Genomic DNA, 26,851 nt, shown 5'->3' on the forward strand with positions numbered 1-26,851 from the left:
GGTAAAAGTAATATGGTCAAATATCTAATTAGTTTGAACCTTAGAAAGTGGAAAGGTTGTTGAAATCCTCCAATATTTTTAAGGAGTAATTAGATTCTGAGACTCTGGAGAGAAAACTCTTTGAAAGTACCTTAACGTTATCATAAGGAAATTTGTCTTTTTCACATTGTTCCCTGTTCTGGGCAGAACAATGACACACAGCCGAGTCTGAGGCATAGCTAACGTCTACTGGGCTCTGGCATTTGGCAACGAACACTAGAGAACACTGCAGAAGTGCACAGTGTAAAGCATGTGATGGTTTGGTGTCCCAGAGGATAGAATGGCTGTAGATGACTATATAAAAGTCTGTTGGTTAGCTGTGATATCTTCTAGTCTAGGCCCTGATGAGAAATTTAAAGTTATTATTAATAGTAGTACCATTAAGCCACACTTAGACTAAGATATATGTCACCTTTGAAATTCACTTGATAATACTTATTTTTGTGGTAACTATACACTCACTGAACAATATATCCGAAAGATTACTTTGCTTGAAGTCAATAAAATTAAAGAGTTCAATTATCACATATATATAAAAAATGATCAAGTATGACGCTCTTAACCAGGACTTGCCTTTCCCTTCCATCATTTTGGTTAATAATCCTATAAAAAAGATTCAGGGAACCATGATTGACAGGTTAAGGACCATATCCTGAAGTTTATAAATTAATAGAAAGCCATAAACTTTAGGGATAGTCATCTGATAAATCCTCAATATTTAAAAAGAAATTTGTGCCCCTATTTATTTAATCACAGTAAAAAGTAAATTCTAAAGAAAGGCTTGACTTCTCACTATTGCCTATGAAAGAGCCATTTAAAATAACTATTCTGCTGGTGCGGAGGCTCATGCCTGTAATCCTACTGCTTTGGAAGGCTGAGGTGAAAGGATCCCTTGAGGCCAGAAGTTTGAGACCAGCCTGTGTAACATAATGAGACCTGTCTCTTCAAAAAATTAAAAAAATTAGCCATACAAGGTAACACATGCCTGTAATCCCAGCTACCCGGGAAGCTGAGGCAGGAGGATTGCTTAAGCCCAGGAGATCGAGGCTGCAAGTGAGCTATGATTGTGCCACTGCACTCCAGCCTGGGTGACAGAATGAGACCGTCTCTGGAAAAAACAAAATAAAATAAACAAAAAAAGACTATCTTTTGGTCAATTTGTTTAAAAAAATGCTTTTCGTTTGGTCAATTTCACTGGTTTTTCTTCTTGTTTGTTTTTTGAGGCTCTGTCACCCAGGGTGGAGTGTAGTGGCCTCATCACAGCTCATTGCAGCCTCAAACTCCTAGGCTCAAGCAATCCTCCTGCCTCAACCTCCTGAGCAGCTGGGACTACAGGTGCATGCTTTCTATTTTTTGTAGAGATGGGGCTGGTCCCAAACTCCTGGCGTCCAGTGATCCCCCGACCTCAGCCTCCCAGAGTGCCAGGATCACAGGTGTGAGTCACCGAGCCCAGCCGGTTATTGTTTTTTTAAGCAAAGACACATATATATGATGAATATGTTGATCACACTCTGCATGTACTACAAACTTTGTACACTTTTATTTTTGAATTGCCTCAGGTCTTCATTTAAAATTAACTGCATGTAAAATATTCAGATTATATGAATATAGACAGTAACCACCTGTACACTATGAATCAACAAAAACACTGAAGAAGGCACTGACCCAATGAATTCCTGATTTACCACCTCTCTTCTCTGAATTTTAATCCAAATCCAATTATATTACACTTATTTCCTCAACAGTTGGGAACATTTCTGAAATCATGTTAGTATAAATGGATAAATTCAAATTTTAACAAGGTTGTATGTGTTAAAAAAAATGCCAACAGACTCCAACATCATCTAGTGTGATTGTAACATTTTATAGATGAGAAAACTAAGGAACTGAGAGGTAAAGATGATTTGCAAGAGTAATTAATAAGTTGTTCTTTATATTACTGATGACTCAAGCAGAATTTTATATAATAGGCACTCAATACATATTTGTTGACTGGTGGCACTACAACATTTACAAAAGTTTCCTTCTGAAGAACACTGATCAGTTCTCAATTTAATTCCCTATAGAGGATCATAAATACATATATTTATAATGTTCACAGTATGACATTCTCATAGAATCTTTGTCAGTAGAAAACGAGTGAGATTTAGTTACCTTTAATGAGTGTACAGAAGAAGTGATAAAAATGGACAAAGACTTAAATAGGCTCTTCACAAAAGAGGATATCCAATTGTTGCAAGAACGTATTAAAAAGGCATTCAGCTTTAGTAGTCATCAAGGAAATGCAAATTAAAACTACAATGGAAAAAAGGCTAATGTCCATACACAGTAGAATGGACAAAGAAATTGTGTTATATATTCAAAAATGGAATACTAAACAGAAGTGAGAATCAATAAACTAAAAATACACACAAAATGCACAAATCATACAAACATAATAGTGAGTAAAAAAGAAGCCAAATACAAAATAGAACATATCATTAATCTCATTCATGTAGTGTTCAAAAACAAGCAGAGCTAATCTGTGGTGATGTAAGCCAGAATAGTAGTTACCCTTGGCAGGGATGAGGTAAGGACAGTAATTAAAAGAGGTTATAAAAGGTCTTCAGGATTATTGCAATGCTTGTTTTCTCGATCTGGATGCTGGTAATATGAGTGTACTCATTGCAAAGATTTACCAAGTCGCACACTCTTCTGTGTGTATGTTACTTTTCAATAAAGATTAGAGTGCTGTAAATAAAATGCTATGACCAAGATATATATAAGATGCCATGTGATCACAGTGAAGAAGGTAATTTTAACTTAGAGAACTGAGGGTCTAATGGTATATGGAAAAAATGGATTTAAATTGGGCCTTAGAGAACGAGAAGATTTAATTATAAGAGTTAGGGCAGGTGGAGGGTGAGGCAGGTCTATTTTATGTGGAAGAAATTATGTGAACAAAAATTGAGAAAAGTAGCATGTGGTTTTGAAATTCTAAGTTCAAAATAGCTAAGGTGTAGGATAAATGGTGGTAAAAAGAAAAGAGGGAGAAGAAAGATTTATACAAAGTAAGATTCATACCAGGTAAAGCTAAAAAAGTTCGATTGTGGATGACTTTGAATAATAATTGCTGCCACATATTGAGGGCTTACTGTATACCAGACATTGTAATAAATGTTTTATATACATAAGATTTTCTTGGGACCTTTCATTATTTTTTTGCATTTAAAATTTAAAAAATTGACATATAATAATTGTACATATTTATGGAGTACACAGTGATGTTTCCATACATATAATGTATAGTGATCAGATCAGGGTAATTAGCAAATCTATCATCTCATTTATCACTTTTTTTAAAAAATAACTTTTATTTCAAAATATTAGAGGGTATAAGTGTTCTTATTACATGGATAAAATGCATAATGCTGAAGTCAGGGTTTTTAGTGTGCTAGTCACCAAAATAGTGTACATTGTACTTGATAGCTAAGTTTTTATCCCTCACTCCTCTCCCACCTTTCCCCCTTCTTAGTTTTCAATGTCTTTTATACCACTTTATGACCATATGCACCCATTGTTTATCTCCTACTTATTAGTGAGAACATGTGGTGTTTGTTTTTCCATTTCTGAGATACTTCACTTAGAAAAATGTTCTCCAGTCCCATCCAAGTTGCTACAAATGACATTATTACATTCATTTATCATTTCTTTGCATTGGGAACATTCAACATCCTCTTTCTAGCTGTTTGAAACTATATATTATTGTTAACTATAGTCTACCCTACAGTGGAATAGAACACTAGAGCTTATTCCTGCTCTTTTAGCTGTGATTTTTTTATCCTTTAACGAATCTCTATATATCTCCCCTCAACCCTTCCCAGCCTCTAGTATCTTCTGTTTTACTTTATACTTCTATGAAAACAACTTTTAGCTTCCACATGTGAGTGAGAACATGTGGCATTTAACTTTCTATTCCTGGCATATTTCATTTAACATATTATCCTCCAGTTCCATCTATGTTGTCACAAATGAGATTTCATTTTTTTAATGGTTGACTAGTATTCCATTGTGTATATATACACACCACATTTTCTTTATCCATTCATCTGTTGTTGCACACCTAGGTTGATTCCGTATCTTGACTATTGTGAACAGTGCTGCAATAACCATGTGGGTGCAAATGTCTTTTTGATATCCTGATTTCATTTCCTTTGGATAAATGCCCAGTAGTGCAATTGCTAAATCATATGGTAGTTCTATTCGTAGTTTTTAAGGGCCCTCCATACTGTTCTCTATAGTGGCTATATTGGTTTATATTCCCACCAACAGTGTATGAGAGTTCTTTTTTCTTTGCATCCTCGCCAGCATTTGTTATTTTTTGTCTTTTTTATAATAGCCATCCTAACTGGGGTGAGATAATGCACTGTGGCTTTGATTTGCAATTTCCTGATGATTAGTGATACTGAGCATTTTTTTTCATATACCTGTTGGCCATTTGTATATTTTCCTTGAAGAAATGTCATTCATGTCCCTTGCCCATTTTTCAATCAGATCGTTATTTCTTTCTTCTTCTTCTTCTTTTTTTTTTGGCTGTTGAGATGCTCAAGTTCCCTGTATATTCTGGATATTAATCCCCTGTTGGATGCATAATTCCCAAATATTTTCTCCCATTCTGTAGGTTGTCTTTTCACTCTGTTGATTGTTTCCTTTGCTATGCAGAAGCTTTTTAGTTTGCTAAAAATCTTCTGCATTTGTTTATTTTTGTTTGGTTGCCTATGCTTTTCAGGCTTATTCATGAGATCTTTTTGCAGATCAATATTCTGAACCCTTTCCTCTATGTTTTCTTCTACTTGTTTTATTAGTTTCATGTCTTTCATTTATGTTTTTGATCTATTTTGAGTTGAGTTTTATATAGTGTGAGAGGTTGGGGTCTAATGTCATTCTTTTGCATATGCATTTCCAGTTTTCCGAGAACCATTTATTGAAGAAACTGTCCTTTCCCTGATGAGTGTTCTTAGTGCTTTTGTCAAAAATCAATTGGCTACAGGTATGTGGATTAATTTCTGAGTTCTCTATTCTGTTCTGGTACATGTGTCTGTTTTTGTGCCAGTACCATGCTGTTTTGCTTAGTGTAGCTTTGTAAGTATATTTTGAAGTCTGGTATTGTGATTCTTCCAGCTTTATTTTTGTTTTATGTTTTTGTTCAGGATTACTTTGACTATTCAGGGTCTTTTGGGGTTCTACAGAAATTTTTAGAATTTTTTTCTATTTCTGTAAAGAATGTAATTTGTTATTTTCATAGGGATTGAACTGAATCTGTAGATTGCTTTGGGTAGTATGGTCATTTTAACAATATTAATTCTTCTGATCCATGACCATAGGATACCTTTCCATTTGTTTGTATCCTCTTCAATTTCTTTCATTAGTATTTTGTAGTTTTCCTTGTACAGGTCTTTGGTTAAATTTATTCATAGGTATTTTATTTTATTTTTTTGCAGGTATTATAAATGGGATTGCATTCTTGATCTGTTTTTCAGCTAGATGATAAACATAGTTTTTAATCTTCAAAAATAAAAACTCCAATATGGTATTTTCCATTTTACAAGGGGATAATAGACAAATATTAAAGGTTAAGGACTTGCTTAAGGGTTACAAATCCCAATACATGTTTAAATGAGGAATCAAACTTAGATATGGCTACTTTCAAAGTCCAATCTGTCTCCACTATATAAATCTGCCCTTCCCTGAAATGTAAAAGGGTTTGGGCCTTATTCTATAGCAGTGGTAAACATTAAATGCAATTTGGAAGGAGTCTTTTTCACAGTTTATGCTTTTTATATACTTTAAGAAAGTCTTTATAAAGTTTTTCATCTTCCAGTCTTTTAAAGTTTTTATTTCTTACAGTTAAAATGGTTATTTCATTTGGTGGATCATTTCGGTTAATTTATGAATGGAGTGTGGCAACTAGAAGTGAACACATTTGGTCCTTTAACAGTCATGGACTTAAACACTACAGTTTGATGATATCAGTGAACTGCATAGTAAAGAACCCTGAAATTCACTCTATCATTAAACAATGAAAAAACTGGCCAAAATGGTCAATATCAACTTTTGAGAACTCTGGAAATTAACTAAGGGCTTGCAGCAAAATAGGGAGCATTTATTCGAGAAAAATGGCTGAATGCAGTAAGAATAGCTCTGTGCCATTTTTATACTTCTATGAAAACAACTTGCTCTAGTCTGATCTCTCATTCTCCAGTAGGAGCCCTGAAGACTAACAGCCTATATTCCCAGTACAGTCTGGTAGTTACTGAAATAAACATAACATAGCTAGAAGCTCTTACAAAGCCTCATCCCAAAGAACTGTCATTATTTTGCTTGTGTGGTAGATTCCCTGGAAGATCTCAAATGATATAGAGGAACAAAAAAAATACATCAGACATATAGAAAACAAATTAAAAAATAGCAAATGAAAATCCTTCCTTATCAGTAATTACATTAAATATAAATAGATTAAACTCTCTAATTAAAAGGCAGGAACAGGCAGAATGGATTTAAAATAAAATGTGATCAAGCTATATGTTATCTACATACCACATACATACTGTAGATTCAAAGACACAAACAAGCTGAAAGTAAAATAATAGGAAAAGATGTAGCATGCAAACAGTAACTGAAAGAGGATTGGAGTGTTTTTTCTAATATCAGAGAAAAAAATTTTATGACAAAAACTTATTCCTGTGAACACATTTGAGGCAAAAAAAAAAAAAAAGACAAAAACTTACAAGAGTGCCCCAAAACAATAAATGTTGGCATGGATGAGGAGACATAGGAACACTCATACACTGCTGGTGGGACTGCAAATTAGTACAACCTCTGTTAAAGTAATACAGAGATACCTCAAAGAGCCATAAGTAGAACTATCATTTAATCTAGCACTCCCATCTACCCAAAGGAACAAAAGACATTCTATAAAAATGACATCCGCACTCGAATGTTTATAGGAGCACAATTCACAATTGCAAAGATGTAGAAACAACCTAACTGCCCATCAATACATGAGTGGATTAATAAAATGTGGTATATGTATACCATGGAGTTCTACTCAGCCACAAAAAACAATGGTGATCTAGTACTTCTTGTATTATCCTGGATAGAGCTGGAGCCCATTCTACTAAGTGAAGTATCACAAGAATGGAAAAACAAGCACCATATGTACTCACCATCAAAGTGGTATTCACTGATTTAAATGACTAATACTTAAGTGCACATAGAGTAGTAACATTCATCAGGTGTAGGGCAGGTGGGAGGGGGAAAAGGGGATGGGTATATTCATACCTAATGGGTACAGTGTGCACTGTTTGGGAGATGGACATGCTTGAAGCTCTGACTAGGGTGGGGCAAAGGCAATATATGTAACCTAAACATTTGTACCCCTGTAATATGCTGAAATAAAATAAATAAAAAAAACTTACAAGAGACAAAGACATTATTTCATGATAAAATGGTGAATACATTAAGAAGCTATAAAAGTCATAACCTTTTATGTATCAAACAACTGAGTTCCAAAATACATGAAACAAAAATCAACAAAATAAAGGGGGAAATAGACAATTCAACAATAATAGTTAGAGACTTCAATATTCCACTTGCAACAATGGATACAACTAAGCAGATGATCAACAAGGACACAGATGACTTAACAACATTATAAATCAACTAGACCTAACAGACACCTATAGAACACTCCACCACCCAACAAGAGCAGAAAAACATTCTTTTCAAGTACATAAGGAATATTCTCCAGGACAGATATGTTACATCATAAAAAAATCACAATAAATTTAAAAGGACTGAAACTAAACAAATTATTTTCTCTGACCATAATGAAATAAAATTAGAAATCAATAACTAAAGGAAATGGAAATTCACAAATATGCAAAAATTAAATAACAAATTCCTAAATCATCAATGGGTCAAAGAAGAAATCAGAAGAGAAATTAAAATATACTTGAGATAAAAATGAAAGCACGGCATAGAAAATTGTATGGGACATAGTGAAAGCAGTGCTTAGCAGGAAATTTATAGCTACACATGCCTACATTACAAAAGAAGAAAGGTCTCAAATCAATACTAATCTTATACATTGAGAAACTAGAAAAAATAAAACTATGCCCCAAGTAAGCACAAAGGAGAAAACAATAAGGATTTGAATGAAAAGAAATAAAATAGGTAGAAGAAAAATATTAGAAAAAATTAACCCAAAAGTTGGTTCTTTGAAATATCAACAAAACTGAAAAGTTTAGCTAAACTGACCAAGAAAAAAAGAGAAACTCAAATAACTAAAATCAGAAATGAAAGAAGAGGCATTATTATTAACCTTAGAGAAATAAAACAAACTATAAGAGAATACTATGAAAACCTATATGCCAACAAATTGGATAATCTATAAGAAATAGAAAAAAATTCGAGAACACAAACTACCAAAATGGACTCAAAAAGAAATAGATAATCTGGCCTAAAACAGAGATTGAATTAGTAACTTAAAAAGTACTCACAAAGAAAAGCTCAGGCCTGGATGGCTTCACTAGTGAATTCTAGCAAATGTTTAAAGATTAATACCAATCTTTCATAAATTCTTTCATAAAAATGGAAGAGAAGGGAATACTTATAAACTCATTATATTAAGGCCAGCACTATCCTGATACCAAAACCAGACAAAGATATCACAAGCAAGAAAACTATAGACCAATATGCCTTATGAATATAGATGCAAAAATCCTTAACAAAATACTGAAAAGCTGAATCTAGAGCAGCATACATAAAACATTATGTTAAGTGAAGCAAGCCAGACAAAAAAGGCCTCATAACATATGATTCCACTGATAGGAAACGTCCAGAATAGGCAAATTCCTAGAGACAAAAAGCAGATTATCTGTTGCTGGGACCTCCCTGGGAGGAGGGAAGACAAATAGCGACTGCCAATGGATATGAGGTTTTAGGGAGGTGATGAAAATATTCTGGAATCAGTGATGACTGATGCACAACTTTGTAAACATATTAAAAACCACTGAATTGGTGCAATTTAAAATGGTGAATTTTATAATACGTGATTTATATCTCAAAAATAAAAGAAGCAAAATGAAAAATTATAGTTTCTACTATAGGTGAATAACAATGCTAATCTGTGACATGAAGTGAATTGGGATGTTTTTTGCTGCTGCCTGACTCTGAATCACAAACTTTAAGAATGGAGAGTGAAAGAGGGACTCACTTGTTGAAATGTGGGTCTAGCCAATCATGTCTATATCTGAGTAATGCGTAACTGTCTTCAAATCATGAAGAACTATGCAGTCTCCAAAAAATGATAACATATTTTTTCTATGTTAAAAATAGCTCCAAATTAGGTAATAAATGAATGATAGAACTGCTAATTTTCTTAGATGTGATCAAGATATATGGCTAAAAAAGTGATTGTATTCTTAGGAGAAATATCATGATAGCTATAACTTACTTTCTCAAATGGTACAGAGGAAAAAAATGTTGAGCCCCTAAGGTAAAGCATATATGGATATTCTTATATTATTCTCTCAACATTTCTGTTATGTTTGAAAATTTATTTAATAGGAAATCAGAGAGGAAATTGCCCTGAAAATAAAATGATCCTTCAGGGTAGATGATGATGGCAATGAACAGAAAGTGAAAAGATCTAAAAAAATCAATGGTATTTCCAAAACTAGAAATTCATAAAGATCTTGCAATACCTACTTGGCAAAGTTCAGGCAACATTACTTGGTAGTATCACGGTTTTGTAGAAGGGTGAAATATTTCTAGTTTTGTTATTTTTCTGATGGTACCCAGTATGACTGATCTTTTTGGACATAGTACAACACATGGCTCTTCCTCCCAGGATATAATTTGTACTGATTTTTCTAATTCATTTGTAAATGGTAGCTAAAAACTCTCTATGCTACATAATAGCTTATTTTCTTAAATGCATTTATATTTGCCCACACTGAAGTTTCCTGATAAAAAATGATTATGTTGGCTGGGCAAAGTGGCTTATGCTGTAATCCTAGCACTTTGGGAAGCCTAGACAGGAAGTCTGCTTGAGGCTAGGAGTTCAAGACCAGCCTGAACAACAGTGAGATCTCGTCTCTACAGAAAAACAGAAAGATTAGCTAGACATGTGCCTGTAGTCCAAGCTACTTGGGAGGCTGAGGCAGGAGGGTTGCTTGAGCCCAGGAGTTGGAGGTTGCAGGGAGCTACGATGACATCACTGCACTATAGCCCAGAGCAAGATCCTGTCTTTAAAAAAAAAAAAAAAACTTACATGGATTTTCCTGCTAACTTTTTCCTGCCTTTTGAACTTTACTTGTACAATTTATTCACTGCTAGTATTCTTGACTTTATGAGAGAGCTCAGTGTAAACTGCCTATCCTTTCCTATGGGCCATGGAGGACTAACCTGCTGTTTGCACTTTAGATGTATTTGTTAATCTTCTGAAAAGTTGGAATAGCTTTTACTCTTCAATCTAAAAATAATAATACAATTTAAACATACAGGCATATCTGACAGGGTCAAATAAAAATGCTTATATAAGCTCTTATGTAATTTCTTAGATTAATTTTAATTACAAAAACACACTAGGGATATAGCATTTTGTGAGGCAGGGAGGAGAGACTCCAAGTTAGGATAGCCCAAGTTAGGCTATCTAGTAAAATAATAATAAATGTGTTTGACCACATAGAGTATCCTTTTTCTTCTTATCTACAACTATAATTAAGGAGCTTAATTAAACATAGACAAAGACAATAGAAGGCCTATATTCTTTAAACTATCATAATTTACCATCAGCATTCCTTCTCACTAAATTTTCTAAAGCTAGAAAATAATAAATAAAAACTCATAGACACTTAAAAACATTACTTAAATGTTGAATAATTTTGCATATTTTTTCAAGTGAATTCATTTCCAACCATAAAAACAGCTGTTTGATAAAGGGGGCCATCTAACATGCAATAATGTAAAGAATCTTGATTATTATCACTTTGTGACAATTAAATGGCTAATTTAATTAACCAGTTTTATAAAAGAGGATAGAATATATTAGTACATAAGTACTTTTTTACTGCTAGTCTATCAGTCACACAACAAATAAATATTAAGGAAAAATTAAGGACATTCACAGTTTTAAAGAGATTTAAAATAGCAATGATATCACTACTAACAATGCAAGTGATATAACGTATTTTTTCCACTCTAGATCTATGTCTTCCATCCTAAGAAAAAAAAAAGAGTCTCCAAGAGGCTAACCTAGACTCATTGAAGAATAGAGAATAATATCTGCTTGAACAATGAAATTTCAGAGGTGCAGTAAGAGCTCCAATGAAATGTTAATTAGCTACACATTCTATAAAGCAACATTTCACAGTAGAAACACTATTGACATTTTGGGCTGGTTAATTCTTTGTTGTGGAGGGCTACCCTGTGTTTTGTAGGATGTTAAGCAGCAACCCCTGCCCTCTACCCACTAGATGTCTATTGCATTGCATGCCCCACCCTCATGCCCACCCAACTGTTATGACAACCAAAAACATCTCCAGACCACCCTCAGTTGAGAAATAGTACTCAGTAAGTATCAACTTTGGTTTCACATCAGGAACACCTGGTAAGCTTTTTAAAATTCCCAATCCTCAGCTGTTTCCCACATGAATAAAAACAGAGTATTTGGAGGGTAGGAATCAGACAAAGGTATTTTTTTTTGAAAGCTCCTTAGGTAATTCTAATTTTTAGCCAAGGCTAAGAACAACTGCTCTAAAGAGATGCGTTTATTTATATAATTCCTACCTCCTTTCCAGGATATCTATGGATCCTCAGAAAGAGAAGACAGGAGCAGTAACAGGTAAATACTGGTCATCTCTAGTCTGGCTACTAAATGAAGCAGTATACTTCAAGGAAGAGCTTCTAAGAAGAGCTAGGAGGCCAGGAGTGGGTGGCTCATGCCTATAATCCTAGCACTCTGGGAGGCCGAGGCAGGCAGATTGCTTGAGGTCAGGAGTTCGACACCAGCCTGAGCAAGAGCGAGACCCTATCTCTACTATAAATAGAAAGAAATTAATTGGCTAACTAATATATATTGAAAAAATTAGCTGGGCATGGTGGCACATGCCTATAATCCCAGCTACTTGAGAGGCTGAGGCAGTAGGATTGCTTGAGCCCAGGAGTTTGAGGTTGATGTGAGCTAGGCTAACGCCACAGCACTCACTCTAAGCTGGGCAACAAAGTGAGACTCTGTCTCAAAAAAAAAAAAAAAAAAGAAAAGCTACGTACAAGGAGACTTTTTATAAACTCACTTACTTTCAGTAAACAAATTTTAAACCAAGACACCTAACTTAATTTTAACCAAGTATTTAGAAATTCAATACTACTACTGCTACTGCTATATGGTAGTTTGCCTTGAGGAAGGAGAGAATGTGTGTTGGGGTGGGGTGTGGGGGAAGAAAAGAAAGAAAGAAAAAAGGATAAATAAGGTATGTGTTTCTAAATATATGCAGGGATTTTGTATCTTGATTGTCTGGTTGACTGATTTTTTCCAGAGGATTGGGGGAGAGAATGGAATACATACAAACAATACAATTGATAAAGTTGACTTAAGATTCTTAAGCATAAGTTTTAAATATTTTTATTATATTATCCAATCAAATTCATTTCAATTATTAAAAAGCTTCACTAAATAATTTCAGTGAAGGGAGAATATGGTGAGTTATAGAGTGAATGAGAGGTGAGGAAATTAAGACAACTTTATCGTATTGCCTCTATTGACAAATGCCTCAGAGATCTATAAGTTACTCTGACTTAGGCTGTAACTTGAGATAGTTATATAATCATATGTTGTGTTGCATTGCCAAATGCCAAAATAAATGAAAGATTCTGATTAAATGTGATGGACAGATCACATGTTTAAAAAGTCAGTGCAAGAAATAAAAACACCCCCATACCCAAAGGAACAGAGTAACAGCAGTTAGGTATCATCCCTTGTCCACAAGCAGCAGAATCAGCTTAACCTTCGGAGAAATTTAAAAGGAGTGAGTAGGCGTTAACAGGGTGTAAAGTGAGGTGGAAACTAAAGCCAATTTGGGTGGTAGTTAGGTGGAAAGGGAAAATACAGTGGGAATGCAGATTTGTTAGAAGTCTGTTAATAGAACAGTCCATTTCTCCAAATGAACTACTCCCTGAACCATTCCCTAACCAGCAGCCACTGTGTACCCTCCAAACAGAAGTTTAGTGGACTCTCTGATCCCTGGAGAACATAATGACATTTATAAATCTCCCTATATATAGCTTGATCACTTAAAAGGAAATCCCAATAGTAAATGAGCTAAAGGTGGCTACACATGGAACTTTCAAAGGTGGTTTTTTTTTTTTTTTTGCTAGCTACATTTAACATACACAGAAAACAAAATGATCATCAGACACATGAGGAATATCTCCAACATGAAGCTTAAAAAATAAACTAATGACAATAGTAAAAACTGAGCGATAGGCAGAGACAATGCAGAAAATGAAAGAAAAACACATAAAAGTTCACATTTCTACATGTTAAGCAACTTACATCCAATTACAAATGCACAAATCTTTAGTCATTTCACATACTTGAATTTATCTCAATACTGCCGTTTGTGTGTGCACTCATAGCATCATTGTTTGTTTTATCAAAAGGCTAAAATAACCTAGATGTCCCATCAACTGAGACCTAAATACATAATGATTCATATGACAGAACAATGTGCAGATATTAATAACTATGTATTCCTCTCCAAAATGAAAGCAAATACATCTTTAGGGCTGCTAAAACAGGCTACAGGTTTTTGGTAAGAAATCTATTTAAGATCAATGCTTGTGTTTCTCCTTCATGCAGTAGGAGAAATTGCAGGAGACATAGCTGTGGATGCTACCTCCTCTGCTGCTATGTGTTTGCATACATCAGAGTTTCTGGATTGGTTCAATTCACCAGCTTCTTCTGTTGGTCAGACTTCAAGACCAGGAATAATTTTAGATAAAAATTTTAGAAACATAACAATGTAAACCACTTAAAACAAAATGACACAAGTGGTAAAAATAAAAGAATGAACAAATATATATATCAGAAAGATATCCTGAATAGCTCACAAACAGATATCAAAGGAGAATTCAAGGCAAAATACATTAAATATAACACAGCACCATTTTATTTTGTTGACAATAGGTAAAAACTAAAATAAGGATATAAAATTATGAAACTTTTTTTGTGTCATACAGCCCTAAAATCTGCAAAGTAAAACTCATTAAAAATACTATAAGGAACTGTGAGAAACATTATTTTTGTGAGAGATTAACATACTACTCATCAACTGATTAAACAAAAATAAAAAATATTTTGCAGAATTTGGAGGATTTGAAAAATATAAGAAAGTAGATTCAGTAGAATCAATGAAATAAAATGAAATAGTGTGATATAAAGAGAATGTCCAGCAATATTTATAAAAATCTATAATTTGTTAGACTGAAAGTGAGCCTCAATATAAAAATCAGAAATTAGGCCAAATTTTCTGACTATAGTATAATAAAACTAGATATTAATAAAAAGTATAAAACAAAAAAAAGTGAAATAAACTCCTCTGAACACATGAAAAGTTAAAAGAAAAGACTTCTAACTAATCTGGGTTAAAGAAGAAAGTAAAACTATAATTCCATACTCCTAGACAATACTGGCAATTATAACAACTCATATCCATATCTAACAGGATATAGCCAAAACTATAATCAGAGGCAAATTCATAGATATAAATGTTCATATCTTAAATTGAATGAAAACACAGTAAACATTGCATTTAAAGAGTAAAAAAGGAAACATAAGTTCAGGAGGGACAAAAATTAAGCCATCTAATAAAGGAAAAATCAGATAAGAAAATAAAGCTGATAAATCAATCTGATTTCTCAGTCTTAAATAAAAAGAAAAACCAATAAAGGTATCTAAACATCACTGCAATTAATTTTAAGAGGGCCCAATACACAACAGGAATAGCTTAAAATGAAGGCATATTTCATAATAATAACATCGTTTTTTTCAGTGAACATTTAGAACAGAATCCATTTAAGATTGATCATTCTATATTAAGTTTTTATTAAGGAAATTTCATTTAGGCACTCCAAATAGAACAATGAGTAGTCTAAAGAGCCTTTAGGAAAGGACAAAATGTCCCTAAAAATCTTTGCTGACAGGAAGTATTATTTTGTGTCTAACTGAAATCTCTCCTGTGATTTAAAACTCTTGTTCTTAAAAGATATATAGCTATAGTCCATTTTGTTTTCCTTAGACAACAAAAAATTAACTAGGTATTTTCCTAGTACCTTAATCTACTTTTTGCCTTCCCGTACTCTTTCTACATTTTTCATATCTCTCAAATTATTTAAACCCACATGGCAAATTATGGTTTTAGGCCATGTAGAACCAAAGAAGTGAATAATCTGAAGCTCCCACATGCTATAACTTTGTGGAAACAAGAACATACTTTCTTTTTAGTACATGTAATGCTAATAAGTGGTGTCTCTTACAATACCCACATTATTTGTATGCACATATACTAACTGTACATAAACTAATTCATATATTGAGCAGATTATTTATCCATACTAAGTGGAAGTCCTAACCAAATAATATTAGTAGTATTTCTAACTACTTATACAATGTTTTCTACCCACTCAGTTTGATATCACTCAAATTTACCAAGTTTGCCTTCTCGGCTAGTATGAACCACTCACATCTGAGTTCTAGTCTTAGATCTGGGAAAGTCACTTAACTTCTCTGAATGTCAATGTTTTCATTTACAAAAAGGGGACAAGAGCATAGTAGAAGACTTACAAAGACCATTACAACACAAATTTTATTATCAATGTCAGGGATCGGATTCCATTCTTACTACTCTCAATCTTAAATTAGTGCTAACCATGTGAAAACACTGTGGGGAATAAAACAGTAAATAAAGTATATTCTTAGTAAAATATTTTTTTGAACTAAAATACCCAGACTTAAATACTTTGTGTATACTACTATATTATTATTTGCACAATTCTCTCCAATTCTTTTTAAAACTCTAGTCTCTAAATCACTCCCAGAAAAATATTATAGAAAAATATGACCATGCCTTGGCAAAGTCAGGAAATTTTTAGGAATATTGGGACTGCGATCATGGACCAGGATTACACTTCCACAAATTTAGGTGCTGTCTCTAATGCTGATATGAAGGGTTGTGTAGAGGAAGGTCATCACTTCAAACTATATGAATAACCTGTGCTCCCTCATTAGTCCATCATGGATATGTCATATATTTATTTGCCCAATTTGCCTTTTGGGAAACTAGCCAAGACATCTTTGGCTAATTAGTTTCTCAACATTTCCTACTTGAGACAATTTTTAGAATTTTAGAGCTAAAAGAAACCTCATACATCTTCAATTGCCTGATTTTACAAATGAGCCAACTGACAAACAGTGGTTAAAACACAAGTATAATGACAGAATCTCTTCTCTTGATTTTCAATCCTGGGTTTCTTTAACATATCACAAGTTTACCTGGTATTTATAACCTTTTACCAAATGCAAGTTTTCTTTGAAGTTTCAGAGGGTGATCTCTACTTTAATTAACTTGAATTTAATGAAGAATTCATGCTTACTATAAATATACATGTTCTTGATAAGGATAGGGACTGTATCTGTCTTATTGAAACCCAGAACTTATCACAGGGTTTCGTATATAGCAGGTATTCAATAGATTGTTGTAAATTGAGAGAACAAGCAACTTCGATGACATGTTCTCATAGTTTAAACCTTTATAAACAGGAAACAGAAAAAATCTAAAGTTCTTTAGTTTAACTTTGTTCTCTTGATCATTTTAGACATTTTGCTCTAGACTTTCCTCCATCTCTATTATGGATTTTTAGGTGAGAAAATAAGAATGTAGAATGAGGGTATAAAGTTTTCTTTTTAGATACCAATAATCTCAGTAAGTTTAGTTCCTTTGCATTATCTTACATTGGTTAACAACAGCACTTATGTAACACTTTTCTTCAAATTGTGTAAGTATTACACATTAATGCTTGTTGGTTTGACACTGCAATATCCCCCCAAATTTGGTTTTATTTGTTCTGCCAGAAAATTCCTTCTTCCAAATCAATTTTTAAAATGTTAAAAAGACTAGATTTAGTACCTATTAACCTTCTCTATACAGAAGGGCCCATTTGTCTGTATACTTTTGTTTTCTATATTTAAATAAATTACATGTATAACCAAATTTATTTGATTGTCTAATATGTGTAAATCACTGAACTTTCTTGTCCTCAAGCTAGGTTCAGTGGCTCACACCTATAATCCTACAACTTTGGGAGGTTGAGGTGGGAGGACCATTTGAGGCCCTCCTGGGCAACAAAGTAAGACCCTGTCCCTACAAAAAATTAAAAAATTAGCTGGGCATGGTGGTGTGCACCTGTACTCCCAGCTATTCAGGAGGCTGGGGTGGGAGGATTGCTTGAGCCCAGGAGTTCAAAGTTGCAGTGAGGTATAATAATGCCACTGCACTCTAACCCAAGTGACAGAGTGAGACTCTGTCTAAAATTTCAGCAATATTCTTTGGTTGATATGAAGAAGAATTAGAAGAATTTTTGATTCATGAAAAGGACCTTAAAAAAATCAAAGTTGGTCAATGTTTTAACGTTTTAGTTTTTCCTTATGCACTGATTTATTTATTGCCTTCCACTGTCCCTCTATCCCCAGAGACATACTTTCCATCATCTTAAGAACCGCTGTAGGAATCCTTTTATTCAGCAATCCTATGCCATTGTCCCGGTATTCTCAGACATCCCTCTTGTCATCCTGATGAACTCTAGAGAACTCTTTTTATTCTGTCCTTTATTGCATATGTTACCAGAGAAGCTTAGAGCTGGAAGGAATCTTAGAGATTTCTCACTGAGAGATTTCTAACTCCCATACACCAGCTTGAGATTCACCAATGATGAAAAAATATCACTGTGGTCAAGTATAGTACTTTACCTCTTCAATACATCAGCATGCTGTATCATACATAATACTTACTTGTATTCATCGTAGACTTCCTGCTTGGGTAGTGAAGTCTCAGGATGTTCCTCTAGGGTATTCCGAATCCAAGAAAAGGCATGCATTTGCTGTGCCCGACTAGATGACATGGCATTCTGATCACTGATCATAAAATAAGAATATGTTTTAGCTCAGCTGAACAACAGTTCATTGATTTTGTGACCTAGGACTAAATGTTCCACTAAAGAACTGTGTGCGAGTACACTATATATGACCAAACCAAACTTAGAGCACGCCCAGAATTCCCTATACAAATTGTCCACCTGTGGTTGTGAGTTATTTTCTACACTAGCATTAGATGAAAGTGACTACCCTATTCCATCCCTCCTATGATTTCTACAGTGGCATAGGTGATGGACAACATGTTTTGGTCAAAACTACCTCGAAGTGGTTATTCGTTCACTTACTTGCCTATTCATTTGTCTACACTAACCAAACCATCAAACTTTAAAACAAAAATTACATAAAAATTGTTTATTTCTATTTGCTCAACATTCTCAAAGAATAGAAGTAATTACCTTGAAATCTTACTAAAACACTGTATGCTCCAGAATGGAATTCACAGTAGAGAGATCTTGAAAGGACAAATCTCCCCCATAGTCCTTCCTGCAGTCAGGCCACCTGTCTCAGGCTAACATATCCACTAAATATCCAAAGCTTTTATTTTTTGACGGTATCATTTTTAAACTAATCCTGAGAAATGGATACTAAGGATAGAATGAGGAAAGCTGCTCTACTGATCCTGACATCCATCTCAGCTATCTATACGAATAATTTAATTCCAAAGAAAAGACTGAGTAAGCTTCTAGGAAAGAAAATGATTAAAAATTATAAAATTTGGTCTGAGGGAGAAAAGGTAAAAGAATTTCATTCCCTTTCTTTTTATATACACTTAAATGAACAGAATGTTATGGATAATTTATATGAATAAAATGAATTTTGAGAAATACTTAAAAGGGTAAGGAAACATTTTAAAGAACAGAATGACTGAAAGAATAACTTCTTTCCATATTTTCTAGATGAGACTTAAATATTTTTAATGATGAAGCTACAGTATACCCCAAGTGCTTAAAATACCTTACATTTATTATGAATTTATGTTCCATACAGGTAATTTCACTTTATTTTCTATTTTACATTTTATGATGTGTTTACCTAATAGTACTTATAAAAAACTCTCATATCTTATTCCTCACAATAATGAATAAATATTTATCTGTTTATTTGGTCTTCTGTTCAATTTTCACAGTCCCTCACACTGCATAAATATATCCGTCTGTCCATAAAACAAAACCTAAATTGTATTTCATAGCATGTACCCAGTTGCACAAATGAATCAGCAAAAATTACAGGTAAGCACTTACCCAATCATCAAAATTAGCAATGCACTATTGTTTTACTATTCTGTATTCTGATGATTTTAGGAATATTGTAAAACAATAACAACACACATACTCCACATACATCCTAGGGATGTCCTATCATCAATGTAATTATAGCAAAGACAATAATAGATATATATACCTTTTCTCTCCATTGCTGAGACCAGAAGGCAGCTGAAGGTAGAGGTAGAGTTTCTCTAGGTCTGTAAACTTCTCAACTTCTTGCTGGTTACAAAGGATTAAAAAGAAAGATCTTTTTTTAAACACTCATTTGCCCCCAACAAAATTACTAATATCTCCCTAAAAGACAACAACTGTCTAAATTTAAACTAGATGAAACGCATCATCTGCCAAATAAAACAAAATGTAGGCTTTTTTATTACTAAAATAATACAATTAGGCTGTTTGGTAAATGTATTGCATACAAAAAGGTAATAAAAGAAAATGGTACTTCCCTACTAGTTCTTATATTATAGGTATAAATAAAATCTTATATCAATGCTTAGACAAAAGGTTCTCATTTTTAATCACATCTAAAGAAAAAGGGTTTTACAGTATTATAGGATAAGTACTGGACCAGGAGTCAAGAGAAACACTTATTAGTTAGTCCTAGCCTAATCATTAACTGGCTATGAGGCTTCAGTGCTCTAGCAAATTTTTCTTACAACCATAAAATGAATGACATGATTTCGAGGATCCTTTTCTAATTCTCAAATTCCTAGAACAGGTTACTGATGCTACTGTTACCTGTTGACAGAAGTGAAGTTAACAATACTGAAATAAAATCAATAACCCTTTCTGGACTATGCAGATGTAATTATTCTTTGACTTACAACAATGGCTGCTGTTTTAAGAACCTGCTTGTAAGATTCTCTTTTGCTACTGTGCTGCAACTATGTCATTTGTCTATGAATCTATAAATGTACTCTTTAAAATAATTCTGCATTCTTCTTTCTCAGCTGAGTTTGCTATATAACAGCTTCAAATGTGCCATAAATCCTACTATAGTAAAAATACCCATATAACAAATTTTTGGTAGCCTAATTCAAGCAAAACTCCATTGCAATGGAAAATGTGGACAGATTTACTGGTATTCCTGGTAGTAGAATTTATTCTTACTTAATAAACCACAGCTTAAACTCAGATCCAATTTTTGAAAAAAAATTAAAATGATATAACTGAGCCTATTCTTATTCTCACTAGAACTCATTCATAAAAGTTTAATCTTAGAATTCATCCTCATGACTTAATCAATTACATAGAAATAGTTGCCAAGTCTAGTTTTTTAATCACACCGTCCATAGGTATTTTACAATTAGCTCTTGCTCTAATACCTAATAAATTTACTAGCTATAGCCTGTGTAGCTCTCTCCTCAAAAAAAACACACAAGAGACATTTCCATCTCAGCTGGTACTTATATCATTACCTTCTTTGCTCTAGTTTCCAATGTTCAGTTTTGGAGTCTGCTTAATTCTGTTCTTCTTGGTGTACCTACATTAATCCCTTATTTAGCCCTCTACCTCTTTGCCCCATCTTCTTCCAGTCTCTTTATTTTCACTGCCACCATATTATTCTATGTCTTTAGCTATTGTTCTTTCAACAATAAGAATTCATTCACTCATTTGCTTATTAATTTGGTCTTCTGCCATGTTCCACAAATGACATAACTATGAGCCTATACTGTGTATCACAGATTATACAGACTGAACAACACAACACAGATGAACACAACAACGTAGTGTTTGCCTTTAAATATCTTTCAATGATACTTAAATTACTAAAATGTCTAACTAGCTGGTTTCTCTTTCTCTAACATCTCCCTACTTAAATATGTCTCCCAAAACTGATAAAAGACATATATGACAAACCCACAGCCAACATCATACTGAACGCAGAAAAACTGAAAGCACTGCCGCTTAGAACTGGAACCAGACAAGGCTGATCTCCATCACTGCTTCTATTCATCACTGCTGGAAGTCCTAGCCAGAGCAATCAGACAAAAGAAGGAAATCAAAGGCATCCGAATGGGAGCAGAAGAGGTCAAACTATTGCTCTTTGCTGACAACATGATTTTATATCTAGAAAACCCCAAAGCTTCTGCCATGAGACTACTAGAATTGATAGACAAATTCAGCAAAGTCTCAGGTTACAAAATCAATGTACAGAAATCAGTAGCATTCCTACATGCCAGCAACAGTCAAACTGACAACCAAATCAAAGACTCAATGCCCTTCACAATAGCAACAAAGAAAATAAAATACTAGGAATACATTGAACTAAGGAGGTAAAAGACCTCTACAGGGAGAACTATGAAGCACTGAGTAAGAAAACAGCAGAGGACATAAACAGGTGGAAAACCATACCATGCTTGTGGGTCGGCAGAATCAACATTGTTAAAGTGCCTACACTACTCAAAGTGAAAGAATCCTTATTCAATAAACGGAACTGGGAAATTGGGTAGCCACATGTAGAAGACAGAAACAGGATCCACACCTTTCACCTCTCACAAAAATCAACACATTGTGGATAACAGACTTAAATCTAAGGAATGAAACCCTAAGAATTCTAGAAGAAAATGTTGGAAAAACTCATATAGATATCAGCCAAGGCAAAGAATTTATGAAGAATATCCCCAAGGCAAGCATAGCAATGACAAAAATAAATAAACAGGACTTTATCAAATTAAAAAGCTTCTGCACACCCAAAGAAACTATCACGAGAGCAAACAGACAACCTACAGAATGGGAGAAAATATTCTCATGCCACATATCCGATAAAGTGCTGATAACTAGAATCTATATAGAACTCAGGAAAATCTGCAAGAAAAATTCAAACAACCCTATCAAAAAATGGGCAAAGGACATGAACAGAAACTTTTCAAAAGAATATAGACTAATGGCCAACAAACATATCAAATAATGCTCAACATCAGGGAAATGCAAATCAAAACTACAATGATATGTCATTTAACTCCAGTGAGAATGGCCTTTCTCAAAAAGGCCCCAAACAATAAATGTTGACGTGGATGTGGAGAGATAGGACACTCACATACTGCTGGTGGAATTACAAAGTAGTACAACCTCTTTGGAAAGTAACATGGAGATATCTCAAAGAGCTATAAGTAGAACCACCTTTAGGCATCTACCCAAAGGAACAAAAGACATGCTATAAAAAAAGCATTTGCACTTGAATGTTTATAGCAGCACAACTCACAATTGCAAAGATGTGGAAACAACACAAGTGCCCACCGATACATGAATGGATTAATAAAATGTGGTATATGTATACCATGGAGTTCTACTCAGCCACAAAAAACAAGGGTGATATAGCACCCTTGTATTATCCTGGATGGAGTTGAAGCCCATTCTACTAAGTGAAATATCACAAGGATAGAAAAAGAAGCACCATATGTACTCAATGTCAAATTAGTGTTAACTGATCACCACTTATGTGCACATACAGTAGTAACATTCATCGGGCGTCAGGCAGGTGGGAGGGGGAAAGAGGGGATAGGGATATTCACACCTAATGGGTACAGTGCACACCATCCGGGGGATGGACACGCTTGAAGCTCTGACTCGGGTGGGGCAAAGGCAATATAAGTAAGCTAGACATTTGTACCCCCATAATATTCTGAAATAAAAAAAAAGAAAAAATATCTCTTTCAAATATGGTTCCTGATATATATTCTTTGTCAAATACTATTAACATCACTCACTTGATCCTAATAATGCTATCATACTAAACTCAGAGAAGATTATGTTATAATAGTAAAACATACATATTATTATGGGTAAAACCTGAGAATGTAATAAAAAACATCATTTTTGATCACTAAGAATAAAAAAATCTCCTACTGTTGGTAAAATATTGGAGTCTATATAGTTTTCAAATTTTATATATAGTAAAGAATAGAGAAGAAATTCCAGAACAGAGAAAAAATTTCAGAAGATATTCTAAATTAGGATAAAGCACCAAAGAGATAATTTAAAGGAGGATGTAAAAAAATTAGTTTTGAAAAAGAATCAAATTCAGTGACCTATTTTTTTGTTTGGCCACTTAAAACAATGAAAACATATAAAGGTAACTGTTCAACTACTATTTCATTTGCTATGTGGAGTTCACCACCCAGAAGAAAAACTTTGGAGAGTAGCACTAAAATTGGTAATATCAAAATTCTGTGAGGCAAATGGGAACAAAATGACCCAAGTGTGTAGTGATGGTATTAAATAGTTCAGTTCAACAAGGCTTAGTTCATCATGAGGTTATACTGTGTTTTTCAATGCTAATCACTGGCTTCTATTAATAAAACAATGCTTACTGGTCAGAAGAAGATTCTAACCTTGCTTCATTATCAAGGCAAGAATATCATGTGACAAGTATGTTAAAAATCAGATTTTTTGATATATTTTGTGTTAACAATAAAAGTTTTCTGTTCTATGTTGAAATTCATTGGTTGTCAAAAAGAAATACGTTTGGCTGGATTTATGAAATGAAAGATGATGGTGCTCCATTTTGAGAGTAAAAAAGACCAACTGCATAAACCTGAAATTAGAAATTTTTGTTCAGCCATAAAAGGAATGGAGTACTGATACATACTGCAACATGGATGAACCTTGAAAATATTATGCTAAGTGAAAGAAGCCAGGCACAAAAGGCCATATGTCATAGGATTCCATTTATATGAAATACCCAGAATGGGCAAATTCCTGGAGACAGAAAGCAAATTAGTGGTTGCCAGAAGCAGAGGGAAGGAGAGTATTAGGACTGACTGCTTAATGGGTATAAAGTTTCCTTTTGGGGTGATGAAAATATATGGAGCTAGAGTGAGGTGGTAGTTGTACAATGTGGCACGAATGTACTAAATATCACTAATCGTAAATTTTATGTTACATGTATTTTGCTACAATAAAAAACTAATTTTAACAGACCTTGATATATCTGAAGATTTCACTTGAAACTTCAAATGACAGAAACTAATAACCCTATATCCCTAGGCTTAAATTTTCTTCTTTTCTTTTTTTTCTTGAGTCAAAGAAGTTCTCAAAGCAAAGTTAATGAAAACTTCACGTTTAGGGGTAACCTCAAATATTATTCTAGTCCATTGAATGAGGTAGCTGATAATTTCATACTATTATGGCTGAAGATCTTGCCTGAAAGATTATGAAGAGCTCTTTCTCACGCATTTCAATCTTTGCAAGAAGATATTCAAAAGGAATCTCTGAATTAAAGTTTGATTTAGATGTCAAACACATTCCAGGAAAGCCCTCTGGAGAATTTTTAGTAAAGTTTCCCTGTTTATTCCCAAGTAAGTGAGCAGACCTTGTATGTCGTCATCCCATTTTTCATAAGCATACACATTTATGGTTTTTCTGAACTTTTGGCTATGAAAACAAAGGAATGCTACAGACTTAATGTTACAAATTACCAAGATGGTGCTTTGATCTTTCATACTGAATGGAAAAGCTTATAGCAAACAATCAGATTCAACACTCACTTTGGTATGTGACTGAGGGAAAAATAAAGGTGTAATGTAAGATCAAGTTACTTTTAGAAGTTCAAGGTGGAGTTTGGTGTTTGAATCCTGCCACCCTTCCCTCCTGAAGCTTTCGCTGATAAAAAAAAAATGACACAAGGAAAACAGTAGCATGAAGCTATCTAATTACTTCTATAAGGTGCAAGTGGTAAAGAAAACATGTGACAGGGACAGCGCTCAACAAACATTCCATCTACTCACCTACATTTCTCAGCCTTCTTTTCAGTTAGCTGTTGGTCATGTGATTAGTCCATGAACCTGACCAAGAATGATATAATTCACTTCTCAGCTGACTTGGTTAGGAATCAATGTGTCAGCCCACCCCATTTCCCACTCTGGGGCACCTTGGAAGCCATGTGCTTCAGTGGTGAAACTACAACATGTCAGTGTTTCTGTCATGTGGGTTCCTGGGGCACTAGGTGGAATAGCGGCCTCCAGTGATTTCTGCTGTATATTATGTGAATGAAAACAAATTTTTGTGGTGAAGTCACTGATATTTCAGGCTTGCTTAGTTACTGTAGCACATCCTAGCCCATCCTGATTAATATAGAAAGTTAAACTCTTTATCACTTTTTGAGAAAATTCATGAAACCTTTCTATATATGCAGATAAAAATGTGAGGATAGGAAAAGGGCTCCTCCCTGTAATCATAAAAGCTTCCATTCACTGATTTTTAGAATAGTATTTAACTTATTTAGAAATTTCAAATATTAGCCAAGAGTATTTTACATTTATCAAAATGGGGCATGGTCTTAAGAATAAAAGATTGAAAAGCACAAATTTAGAACATACAGACATCATGCTCTCTTCCACTTAACTTTCACTTAAAAATAAAACTGGTTAAAAATTCGATTCTAATAAGTTTTGTACATATGATGCTACAAAATATACCTGTTTATTCCTCAACTTTTGGCCATAGCATTTACTCAGGAAAATGTTCAACTTATACTCAATTAATTGCATTTCCTGATTGTTTTAAAAAAATATTTTCTAGGCCGGGTGCGGTGGCTCACACCTGTAATCCTAGCACTCTGGGAGGCTGAAGTGGTGGATTGCTCAAGGTCAGGAGTTCGAAACCAGCCTGAGCAAGAGCGAGACCTCGTATCTACTATAAATAAAAAAGAAATTAATTGGCCAACTAATATACATAGAAAAATTAGCCGGGCATGGTGGTGCATGCCTGTAGTCCCAGCTACTTCGGAGGCTGAGGCAGGAGGATCACTTGAGCCCAGGAGTTTGAGGTTGCTGTGAGCTAGGCTGACGCCACGGCACTCACTCTAGCCTGGGCAACAAAGTGAGACTCTGTCTCAAAAAAAAAAATAAAAAAATTTTCTAGTGTTTAGTTATACCCCTCAACTAGACTGAAGATCCTAGTTTGTCCAAATTCAATCCACATTTGAGGCAGAATCCTGAAAGATAAGACAGAGCCAGATAGAAACCCTTTTAATATTTTATTTGATAACACCCTATTTAGTTTTTTTAAATTTAAAATTACAAAGTATTTTAAACAAAGTAGAGAAAGTAGGCACACATGTATCATTATCCATTTTTAAAAGATGTTAACTTTTTGGCATCTTTGCTTCAGATCTCGCTTTGTTGCTGTGGATAAAGTGCAGTATCATCATCACAGCTCACTGTAACCTCAAACTCCTGGGCCCAAGTGATCCTCCTACCTCAGCCTCCCAAGTAGCTGTGACTATAGGTGCCCACCACCATGCCTGGCTATTTTTCTCTATTTTTAGTAGGGATAGGGTCTCTCTCTC

General features: G+C 34.1%; 1 protein-coding gene across 1 annotated transcript in view; it reads right to left on the minus strand.

The window, feature by feature from the left end:
• The window catches only part of RFX7 (regulatory factor X7), a 143,330-nt gene that overhangs the window by 24,688 nt on the left and 91,791 nt on the right, over positions 1-26,851 (minus strand). The window contains exons 4-5 of the mRNA XM_012783066.3: positions 19,694-19,776; positions 18,149-18,271 (exon numbers count right to left, since the gene is read on the minus strand). Coding sequence (XP_012638520.1) covers positions 18,149-18,271; positions 19,694-19,776 — 206 coding nt within the window. The remainder of the gene's footprint in view (positions 1-18,148; positions 18,272-19,693; positions 19,777-26,851) is intronic.

This window comes from Microcebus murinus, chromosome 6 (assembly GCF_040939455.1).
Source record: "Microcebus murinus isolate Inina chromosome 6, M.murinus_Inina_mat1.0, whole genome shotgun sequence".
Lineage (NCBI taxonomy): Eukaryota > Metazoa > Chordata > Mammalia > Primates > Cheirogaleidae > Microcebus > Microcebus murinus.